The sequence below is a fragment of the Amphiura filiformis genome, chromosome 5 (assembly GCF_039555335.1).
Source record: "Amphiura filiformis chromosome 5, Afil_fr2py, whole genome shotgun sequence".
Classification (NCBI taxonomy): domain Eukaryota; kingdom Metazoa; phylum Echinodermata; class Ophiuroidea; order Amphilepidida; family Amphiuridae; genus Amphiura; species Amphiura filiformis.
This window is the reverse complement of record NC_092632.1, coordinates 19,688,462-19,700,978: the sequence shown is the minus strand read 5'-3', so window position 1 is coordinate 19,700,978 and position 12,517 is coordinate 19,688,462. Positions and strand designations below refer to the sequence as shown.

Genomic DNA, 12,517 nt, shown 5'->3' with positions numbered 1-12,517 from the left:
TTAATAAAAAATATGTCAAAGAAAGCATCTGTAAAACTTTACCACTTCAGTTTTACAAAATCAAACTCACTAGATTGTGGCCCCTGGGTCCACTGTGCCCTGTGTTCAATCTGGCCCTCTTTGGAAATTAGGAATAATTGTGAGGCATTCTTAGTCAGTGGCTATCGTTTTGCTTATTAGTGCTGAATTTCACTGGTTTCTGCATGCCATCTATCACAAGGTAGACGGCAATCACTTTGTCATGGAAGATGCTTGTCGAAGCACAAGTATGCAGCGCATTCTATAATAATACACGAACAAGATCGCAGTATGCTCAACTAAAAGGGTAAACAAGTTTCGTTCATTTCAGAAAAAGGGGAGTTTTCATGACGGATATTGGACCTGCCTGTCTTTTATCACAGGGTAGAGGATAGTAAAAACAAAAATTGCTATCGTTTATTCTCTAAATAAAGATGGGGCTGGATGATCCATTCCAATTATTACCACGGATGCATTCCACTATCTCTACAGCCAATCACCTGCAAAACTGAACCTTGAAATAAGAGCCAGCACATTAATGTATCTGTTTTACCTCATTGCACATTATCGCTTTTGATGCAAATCCAGATTGTTTTAGTGAAAATTGTAAAAAGCTTTTAAAAGATAAAAGAAAGGACTATCAGAATTTCACCTTGAAATATACAGACTGTCTACAATTGTGGACTTGAGGTGAAAAAATATGCTATGTGGCACGTGTGATGCCTTGTGCCATTTTTTGAACTAAATATTGTTGTATTCATTATATTTTACTGCAAATTACCCAATTAATACAAAGCTTATATCTTTTACAAAATATTAACACAAAAAATACATAGGGCAGCATTTCTATATCCCATTTTGCATCTGAGCTCTACAAGTAATGATGCGGCTAACTAATACAGCATATAGTACTCTTTTTTTCATTGGACAACATTCTATTGCTGATGACATGCATCACATTCATTCCTTCCTAGGAGTCATTATTATTAAGGCCTGCACTGGAACTGTTTTCATAGTAGAAAACATACTACTACAAAGACCTTTCAAATTGATGCAATTTTCATACGAAATAAAAACTGCGAGTACAAGAGATAAGAGGGTACTGAGCGCGTGCTGATGAAACCTGTCAGGTAGTAATTACGGTAATTATGTGCAAGATCCGAAACAATTGGTTTTGACAATTGCACCGCACGAAGGTACCATTATTGATGGTAGCATGCAATTAATTGCGGTATTTGTCAAATTGAGTATAGCTTTCATATTTATCACATGACAAAGAATAGAGCTAGATTACTTTGTCCTAATCAATATCGCCAGCCTTTGAGTAAGCTTGTGGATATTTTGGTCCATTGGGATCATCGACCTATCTCCTATAGGGTAATCAGGATTCCTATAATACTAAGTAAGTGCAAACAGTAAAGTACACCTTGCTTCAACTTCACATATGATTTCTTCCATTCAATATTTTTGTCAAATTTTCAACCATTTTTTTTAAATATTTAACTATATAATGTAAAAAACAGAAGCTTAAACTTCATACAATTAAAATTTCATACTTCATTTATTTCAAATAACTTAGCGTAAAACCTTGAATTGATTTGTACATAATTTGACCAGGATATAATTTTGTTTTACAATCCATAAACAAAATATTCTTAGTCAGTGGGAGTGGTCTAGTTGATGGACACATAATCTGATTGGACAATCACATGATTTCAGGTGTTGTCTATCAGGCCGAAGACGTCTCTACGTCATTATAATTATTGATAACACACATAATACTCCCATATACTTGCAGTATACTCAACTGAAGACGTGAAGTTGCAAGCAAGTTTTGTTTATTTTAGAATAAGGGGAGATTCTACGATAGTAAACTTTTTGCTCAATGAAATAGCTAACTATAAGAATGATAATAAACACTATGAATTTTAGTTGTTACTATCCTCTCTGCCGTGTGATAGAAGACAGGCAGGTCCAACATTTTATCTTATCATAGTGTGCACTGGTATCCAGTATCCACTACTCAAAATATTGGACCTGCCTGTCGTCTATCACACGAAAGCGGATACTAAATTCCTATTTATTCTCTAAGTCACTGTCACCTGCTAATGCAGCAAGATTATGCTAATCAAATGTATGTTTCCTGTTTGTTTACCAAGAATGCATAATTATGCATTATTTAAAGATTTTAAAGTGCTTGATTTGATCTTGCTGGTAAACGAAATATTTGAGAAGAATATTTCAGAAATATTTTTCGTAGGCATTTTATGCGTGAAAAGGTTGATTTGTTTTTCTGGATTCCTCACCATAACGGGCACCATAACAAAATTTGATGTGGAGTATAGCCCTTGTTCAAATATGTTCTAGTATATCATTGTTTCAACTAGATCTCAGTATCAGATGTAACAGTTAGATGGTGGTATTCACTTTCTCTCATTTTTACTGCTTCATGCTAGCTACAACAGATACAATTTCAACTTGTGTGCACTTAAACAGATCATCATCTGAAGCAATGGCATATTCATAATAATGTCAAGTTAGATGAATCGTAAGATAAGCCAAACATTTCCTTTTCATTCGGAAAAGAACCTTGACTTGTATGTTTTACAAAGAACAAATAGAATCATATGATGAATAATATTCATCTATATTGCATACTGCCTATATTGACAATGATGGATGAAATTCCTCATCCAAGATTTGTTTGATTTTTCTGTTTAACACACAACACTAAGCCTAGGGAGATTTAGTGCTGGATTGAATGACTTAAGGCATATTTTACAAATCAAATAAATAAGAATATTGAATATTGAATGGTTCACTAAATCACCACCCAAAATGGAAGCGATGGCATTTGAAATCCATACACCCTCTATGGAAGACACAACCTTAATCTCCCACACAGGGAGTATGAATTTCAAATGGAGTTACCTAAATGGGTGAATCCAATTGAAATCTTCACTCCCTATGTGGGAGATTAAGGTCATGTCCTCCATTCTGGGGGTGTATGGATTGCAACTGGAATAGCCCAATTTATAGTACAATGTATACTTCTTTGTGGAACATTCACAGTATTATTGAGTATTTTGGTTTGAGTTGATGATCCCAAATAGATCCAAGGATTTACATAATATGCATAATGATCCGTCAATAAGCATAGTTTAATAAACTGGTTTTCATGGGAACAGGTGCCATTGTAGTTTGTGTAAAGCCTTGTATATTGTTTCCTTTATGCGTCCCACTTGCAATTTGCAATATTTACACACTCCCAGCGCAAGTCGTAATATTGCAAGTTGCACGAAGGACAATAGCAGCTATCTTTCCCCAAAACAATGTGAATTATTGAATTCTCATGCTATCATGCATCTTGGATATGTGAAGGGAATTACCCAGATGTAGGCTGCATGTAGGATGTGTTATCTTCAGCTGTTTGTGATTGGCTGTAATTTTAAAGTTGGTAAAAGTAGAGTTACACATCATGAATCAGGGAGACCTTTACTGATTGTCCTATACAGTAGCTACTGTTTATCAGTATTCAAATAGGCATATATTTTAGCTTTTGAAAAAGTCTGTAATCACTTAACGACCATCAACAGCTTCTTTTTTTAAATGACATGTAATAAATTGCATTTTGTTGTCTCTCTTAAATCAAAAAATACTTCAAACCTGTTTTACGATTCTTATATTTGATTGCTTAACCCTAACAAGGAACATGCTTTTTTGCTATCGGAAGGCAGAGAAGGAACGAAAAAGGAGAGAAGATGAATAAAGTTTTCACTTGCCATCCCCGGGAATTGACCCTGGGAGCCCTCAGGTGCCACGCACACGATCACCGACCTCATGCCACGGGGGAGTCGCTTCCCCGGCCAGTGACTTGGTGCCCATAAATGACTTAGGGTGATTGCGCAATGGCATCACGTGGAATGCATGCATGCGCAGTGGTTTTCCTTGTAAGATTTACCGTATACGTGTTAGGGTTATTATGTAGGCCTTAAAATGGAAAATTTGTCTTAATTAACCCTAACAAGGAACATGCTTTTTTGCTATCAGAAGGCAGAGAAGGAATGAAAAAGGAGAGAAGATGAACAAAAATTTCACTTGGCACCCCCGGGAATTGACCCTGGGACCCCTCGGGTGCCACGCACATGGTCACTGACCTCATGCCACAGGGGAGTCGCTTCCCCGGCCAGTGACTTGGTGCCCATTAGACTATGCCATAGTCGATTTTTGATAAATAAAAATGTTATTAATCATGATGAACGCATTCAGTTGAACTCGAAATTATACTGATATTTAGTAGGCCTACATCAAAATACTAGTATAAAATGGTTATGAAAAAGTTTAGGCTATATAATTATATTTGTGACTAAAAGTAAAGTATAGGCCCTACGTAGGCTTATATTATTGAATGCAACATATCATAATGGCATAATTATAATGACACTTCAATACTGAACAATTCTAATTTTAGAATCTGCCAGTTTATTATCCGAAAAACCGACTATGGACTTTCACTTTTAAGCATAACTTTACCCCGGGACTCACACACTGTCAATCATACTTGTTTATCAATAAAATCTAACCACAAGACTAAGCATGGTGGTACAATACGCGCTAGATGCATACGTTCATCCACCAGCACAAAAGCGCCGCATTCCCTAGATAGTTGTGTACCATGTATAGTTATAATGGTACCAGTACGCGTCGGGAGGATTTAAACAATAACGAGATCTGGGCGACCAATCACAAGCCAGATTCATTTTTAAAGATGCATTACATCATCACCAATTTTAGTTAGGTCAGAAATTGGCCTAACTCTCAAGGCAAAGTCAGTAGTCCACTTGGGAAGTTAACAAACAGAGGGCGTACGGTGACTGAAAAGATCAGTTGTGAAAATCTATCAATTGTGCACTCATTAATTAAATCAGAGTTTTAAGCTAAATGTAATAGCCAGAGTAGTGCACAATTGGCAAGTGGACTACGGAGAAGTCTAGGTGCCCATAAATGACTTAGGGTGATTGCGCAATGGCATCACATGGAATGCATGCATGCGCAGTGGTTTTCCTTGTAAGATTTTGTAAGATTTATACGTGTTAGGGTTAATGAGAGAGGAAGCTTTCATCCAGTTTACTCTTGCAGCGTGTTTATACTGAGCGTACGGCTTTTTGACCCGCTATTTTCCGGGCACAAAATACCGATCATAATCCGGCCACCGTTACCCAGCTTGTTTCTACTGAGACCAGAAAGCTGTGTCTCGCACGATGCACGGCATTTTTTTCCTGTAAACCGGAAGTACGGAAAACAGATTTGACAGTTGTATCCTAAATTTAAATGTCTACGCATGGCAGCTCATGGCATATGACCTACAAGTCACAATTTAGTGTTTTCGTAAAATACAAATTGCATTAATTTACCAGTGGATCTAGTAATTGGCTATTATGATAATTAATTATAAAGAAGCAGGCCTAGACTAAGTAAAGTCATATCCATTTTACTTCATCAAGTTCATGCGAGTCACACATCATGCCAGTGTATATAATATCAGAAAGAAGGAACCTACTACATTATAGGCCTAGGCTAGACTATACAAGTATAGAATATAAATCGCGTTATTTTTGCAACACGCATGACCTTGACCCGCAACCGATCACACGGCTCGTTTCTACCGCGCGGATTACACGCTTTGATTCGGCATGATCCACCTCAAGAGGTGGATCACCAAAGGTGAGCACATGACCCGGCATGACACGGCAACCGATTACCCAGATCGTTTCTACTGGGCTTGTTACCCGGTATGACCCGGCACGGCACGGCACGGAATTTGGCCCTCAGTAGAAACACACAGTTGAATGTCATCAGCCCCAATATCTGATTTGTGGGGGCACTGTTGGGCTATTCTGAGCCATTGACACCAGACAGTGTTGGCTCAGAACCTGTGTCATTAAATTTAAATTTGACTTCTATCAATTTCCATTAATAGCTCTAATCCTATTACACTATAATCTCCATAATGCCACCAAAAATCCGATGAAATTCTTCTCCAAATACGGTGAATTTATTATATCTTTCTGAAATATGTATTCATCAAAGGGATGCAATATAAGCATCCAATTGGACTTCAGCATGTTCAGTTTAAATGTTACTGTAGCTTGCAACTGCAGGTCAATGATACCAATATCAAGGGTTTCATGCATTTTCACTTCTATAATATCATAAAATGCTTATTTATATTTTAAACAAATATACGTATATCACCTTACAAGTAATCAAACTTGCCAAAAAAAATTGCATGTCAATCATACATATATATCCATCAAACGACAACATGCTTGAATATTGAACGTCATAATGCTTGCTAGAATTGCAAAAATATGCAAATCATTGAAAGTGTTCTTCAAAAATCAATATTTTGCCTTCAATCAGTTGACCTATGACCCATCAAAAGGTAACTCATCAGAGTTCATAATAAAAAGCAACTTTTTAAAGCTCAAGCTTTCTTGCTAGATACACATTATATTGCAGTTAGCTTACAGCAAGTCATTCACTTAACCCTGATGGCATCGCTGCAAGTAACACAGATTGCATATCAGATGCAACGATCACATTTCAAGCTGCTGCCTATGGTTAATCAAGAAATTGTTGCCATGACTGTAAGGTCTATGTGCATTCTAGGTTTGTATCCGTTCTAAAGGTACATAACCTTCATAGGTTCATATTAACATCAACAATATAAAACGAGAATCTAATCTTCCATACTAAAGTTTCTTCTTAAGATAAAAAAAAGTTAAAATATGCATACTTGCTATAATCGTGATTGCTATTGTCAAGAAAGTACCTCATATGCAAGTTTTGTAGCCCTCCCTAAGGACATTCGAGGAAAGCTGGGTTCATATTGCACAAAATCCAATCAAAAAACTCACTATCGCTACAGTTTCTCTAGAATGTTTTACTCTCTAATCTGCATATAGAAACTTATCATAGCTCTTCTGTATCTGATTGCAAAAAATAGCTCTCTCATCTTCCTAATTCAAAGTTCCTCTAAAAATCCACTTACTTCACTCGGTAGTGATATTGAATCATGAGTTCTTTCTATATCATGTTTTTTATTGCATACTGCAATTACAGTAAATTTCAAGAGTTTCTTTCTCTCTTTAAAAACCAAAAACCCTGTATGTATCCAAGATCGTATCTTATACCGCTTTGAGGTATAATCATATTTCTTGACTACTCAAGATTTAGTATTTGAAAGCCACACAGTTCATTCAGCATATTCAATGCTTAGTAAGGATGTCATATGAGTATGTTGCAGATTGACATTTATGCATCTACACAAACTCTTCTTCACATTTGAGGAGAATTTTATTAGATTTGAAAAAATAATACTACTAGAAATATAAAAAAAATACTCACTTTTTCCTGTTGATAGTCCGTCAACTCTTGGAGATCGTATTGCTTTGGACTTCAAAACTTTTTCTGTGGAGAAACAAATCAGAAGTAAACACAGCATGTTAATATTTTTTGTTTAGCTACTCGTTTCCAGAAACATCACATTGAATTTCAGAAACAAGGAAAATCAATCAAGACGGACCAATTTTCATAGATTACCAGATTCTGCTATTGGCATTAACACTAAACAGAGTAATTTGTCCATTGTCTTCATCTATCATCATACCAGAATTTGAGGTTATGTAAAGCGGAAGTGGATGCACTAAATACTACATTTTAGGCTTCATATGAGCCAAAAATTGAAAAATGTTCTGATTTTAACAAAACTAGTCTTAAATTGTTTATTTGTGTAAAAATATACCAAGCAAGGAATGATTTGCATTGTCTAGAATGTTTCATTACTATAGAGCAAGAAAGATATTTACTGCATCTACTTCCACTGTGCACAGAAAACTTAAGAACGATACTGATATAGTCAATTAGAGGTGTTGAAATAACCAAAGGGCTTAGAGGAGTAAAGAGAACAGGAGAGGAGATGAAGGGAGAGAGGAGGGAAGGAAAATAATTTGAGAAGAGGAGAGGACAGGATAGTAGAAAGATGAATGGAAAAGAATGACAGTTAGGTCAAAGACAAACGGAACTCAGGGTGAGAGAGAAATAATGGGGAGATTGGGGATGGGAAAAAAGGGGCAGCAGAGAATAGAGAGGGGACAGGAGTAAATTTATTATTTTAATTAGTTAACCTTTAGACACAATTAACAAATAAACACTCTTTTATGTACAACATTAATCAATTTTGTTCCAATTAGAGCAAACTAGGCAATGTGTTCTTTTAGACTGGCTTCCAATATGTTCTTATAAATAAAGTACACATTAAAATCTCCAGCACAAATCTTACTCTTACAATTCTTCAAAATCATTCCGATCATGATTAATTCATTCTTGTTACAAGATTTCCACATGTTTTAACAAATAGAGGACAAGTGCTCCTGCAGTACCTGATAGGTTCTTGAGAAACACAAGAACCTAAGTAGCTGGCTTTACCAATCAAACTTTGTTTATGTGTGGGTGCTGCTATATTGTTAATGCTTTGGTTACAGCAATGGCTATAAGTCAACATCTCCTGCACACACTCACACCAGTTACCCATGAACCACTGACCCAATACTACATGTTGGCATGTTTGTACTCATTTGAATGCATATGACATCCAGATTTCAAATATGGACGCTAAAATAAAAAAAATATGAAATTTTTGAAAATTGTAACTTGGTCTTTGTTCGGTTTTTAACAATGGGTGAAGGGTTAAGTTTTGCATTAGCCATCACGTAACACGGTCTAATCCGTACTTGTAATGAGTCAATAGCATTTACAATCAATAAGTGTATCTTTGTAAAGAAATTTAAGCTATTGCTTGAGTCCACTTTTAGCGCTTTTGACCCATATTACTAGGACTGTTGGCTGAAGCCGTAGAACATGTTTAGTTATCCCGTAGAGATTGAGAAAATATAACATTGCTTCATACAAGGCAAACAGCAAACCACTTACAGGGTAAGATAATCTTATGAAAAATAACAATATAACAAAATCCCTGGAGGGCCTCGGGAAGCTATAAAGCACCCAATATACCATATGGTATGACAGAATAAATGCAACATGCTGAATCTAGTCCGGGTCTTAACTTTCAAATTTTGTCATTTCGAGTATCCTCTCAGGAGTTTGGAAACGAAACAATTGCGGCACAGAGAAATAGATATGACAGGAATGAGCACTTGCGGAAAAGGAAAAAGCTTATGATTTGAAGTACATTGTGTATGTAGAATGGCCGCAAATAATCCGTGCCCTATAGCTATTTCATTTCCTACAGCCCGCTAGAGTGCAAAACCCCGGCCTACATTTCTGGCTGCTTTGACACATTCACTTATAAAAAGTGTGCGTTTTAGGAAGAGGTCGACTGGCGACAAGCTGCATCCTCACTCAAGTGGTGGTCTGTTATTACAGCCCTGATCCATTATCACATTCCCTATCACACCCCTTGTGATCATTCTGCTAGATTTCAACTCTCTTTTCACCTGTTTTTAGTACTAACAGAGTTGCCAAAAATCTGCACAAATGGGCTACTTTCACAGATGGTAACACTACAGAAAAAGTCACCAGTCTCACCACTAGTTGCTGAAAATTGCGAGGTTATGTATTTCAATGGCAATTTCTCCTTTTTGTTAACTTTTACAGACATTATTGCCATTTTCTAGTGTTTTATGGCCACTTTGTTGATCAATTTTTTTTTTATTAAAGCAATTGTGTATTAAATCAAGTTAACACACATTTTATGCAGGCGATTTCTTCTTAGAATGAGGCAAATGGTCAAAATATTAGGCTTTTGGGTGCCCTTTACCCCGTCGTTGAAAAATTACGGCAACCCTGATTATTAACCGTTTGCGCGGGCATTAACGAATCGCACTAATTAAGGCTGTAACAATATTGGCCTTATCTTCAATGCTATGTGCAAGGCAAGTTTTAGTATGCATTACCAGTTGTTATTACATCAACTTTAATGTATTTACTGACCAGGGTTGTAGAAATAATGTAATTAGCCTATCAAGTAGCCGATGCATTCTGTATTGATAAGATTATATGTTAGAAATGAATACACATGGATAAGTTTCATGTAAAGAATAACAAAATTACACATATTTTACATTATTATAATTTGTAGGTATGGGAAAATGTTTTTATTTGATGTGGGGTGCTGTGGAGTCAAGACTCTCCTATGTAAAACTAAGATTGAAAAATCTTTGTTTGAATAGCAATACAAGGAACAAGTGTTTTTGCATTGAAAAATCATTCTTAGAAGAGTACAAGAGTAGGCAATAGATACTATGCAAAGTGTGGAATATCTTTTTATTGCCATTTTAAACAAGTATAATTTTCACTCCAAAAAGATGTGCCCCTGATATGGCTCTTCAAAGAGTGGATTTCAACTCTTTTACATTAATTAAGAAAATAGGGAGTATTTCCCTTAATCAACAATATTTGCAATATTTGCTACTATTGTTTTTTGAACAAAGAGACTAGTATTTGTAGTATTCTAGTATTTTTTCAAGCACAACATTATACAAAAACAACACAAATTCTTCACTATGGAGATTTATATTATTGTTCTTCGCACCGTACTCTAACAGCAGCTATGTTATCATCTGCTCGATATGCACATTCTGAGACGCAATGCACTACCAGTGACTACTACCTTGTCACAGGAGATACCCGGAAGCTCACAGGAACCAATCAAAATCAGCATTTACACGCTAAGCCACACTGAACATGAATTATGAATAAATGTAACTTCTTGTAACCACATAAATTGCACATGTGGAGCCTTACATGCTTTAACCCCAGCAGAGGAGACACTTTGCACCGAGTTAGTCATTTTTTGCTCATATAAGCTGTAGTAAGCCAGGAAAGGGGGAAATGTGATGAAAATGCTGTAGCATAAATATCTTTGGGTTATAGTATTAACATTCTTATCATCGTCATGATCTTTCCCTTTTGAGTGAGAAGTAATGGGAAGCTGTTAGTGGATTATCAGAGCCAAGAGATTGCAGCGTTCCAAGATACTGTCAGTAGTTATACAAGCACCTTCCTTTATGAAATACTAAGAACTTAAGAGAGAGTGCACTTTTAAAGAAGAGGATATACATAACTTTGATTATGTACAGTTAATGGATCTGTCCAACCATATGAACATTTTTATGATGTATGATCATACATTGCACTTTTGATTTGTTCTTTTATGAGGATCATAAAGCATTTCTGATTTTTCCATTACATTATTGTTATCACCAACTTCCACTTCACTTAATTGACTATATTTTGCTCTCGCATTAGAAGCTTAGTATTACAGACCTCAGGAAGATCTTAAAATAACTGAACTTTCCCAATACCAGGCAAGTGTGAGCCAAGTTCATGGTAAAGTGGTACGAAAATGCAGGCTGTGCATAGTAACAACAAATCACTCCATATCTTCTTGCATTCAATTCACAAACTGGTTATTTTCAACAACAAAAATCTGCATTAAAATTGGTCATTGTCACCAAACATTTGTGTTTAAAAGCAAACCAAAACACCTCATATCTGCATGGTAATAAGATGGCATAATCCAGGTTAAACTAGTGATTTCCACCTTATACCAGAGTTAAATCAGTCAGTGTTGCTTTAATCTTGATTTTTTTTCAACTCTGGATACTTCTTGAACTTAATAAACTGCTCCTTGTGGAATAATATTAGGCAGTACCATAGCCAGGTATGTTCCCTCCAACAAAAAAATGAAAGACCAAAAATCAGGTAAATAAAAGGGGAAAGGAGCCCTTTCCCACCAAAATTCACCCTAGCCATGGGCCAAAATAGTGTAAAATACAAAAATGTATCCCTTTTTTGGAAGCTCAAAGACTATAATGTTTCACTCAGGACCCTTCCCAAAACCAAAACCAGGAAGATTTTTTTGCCTCCCCTCTGATACAGCAGAATTCAACTTTGGATACTTCTTGAACTTAATAAACAGCTCCTTGTGGAATAATATAAACAGTATAGCCAGGGGGTGGGCAGAATGCCCCCCCCCCCCATGTAAAATGTAAGATGTAAGTGCACCCAGAAAGATCAAATCAGGAAAATAAAAGGGGAAAGGAGCCCTTTCCCACCAAAATTCACCCTGGCCATGGGCCAAAATAGTGTAAAAATGAAATACAATATTTTTCCACACATTGTCCAAATTTATCCCTTTTTTGGAAGCTTAAAGACTATATAATGTTTCAATCAGGATTTTTTCATCTTTGACCCTTTCCACCACCAAAACCAGGAAGATTTTTTTGCCTCCCCTCTGATCAAGAAAGCTGGCTGGCTAAGAATACACCAGAATGATTTGCACAAGCATAACATAGATGGAAGGAGAGAATAAATGCTATAACCATGTTTTTATATACAACCCTGGATATACAATGTGGTTTATTAGTCTAGGCTCGTCATGGATGTTATATTAAACAAGAAAGTCAACATACAT

The 12,517-nt window shown here is 36.1% G+C and overlaps 1 protein-coding gene across 2 annotated transcripts in view; it reads right to left on the bottom strand.

The window, feature by feature from the left end:
* LOC140152774 (serine/threonine-protein kinase Nek9-like) overlaps positions 1–12,517 on the bottom strand; it is a 231,978-nt gene that overhangs the window by 62,799 nt on the left and 156,662 nt on the right. For both annotated transcript variants that reach the window (XM_072175264.1, XM_072175265.1), the window contains exon 19: positions 7,429–7,491. In XM_072175264.1, coding sequence (XP_072031365.1) covers positions 7,429–7,491 — 63 coding nt within the window. The remainder of the gene's footprint in view (positions 1–7,428; positions 7,492–12,517) is intronic.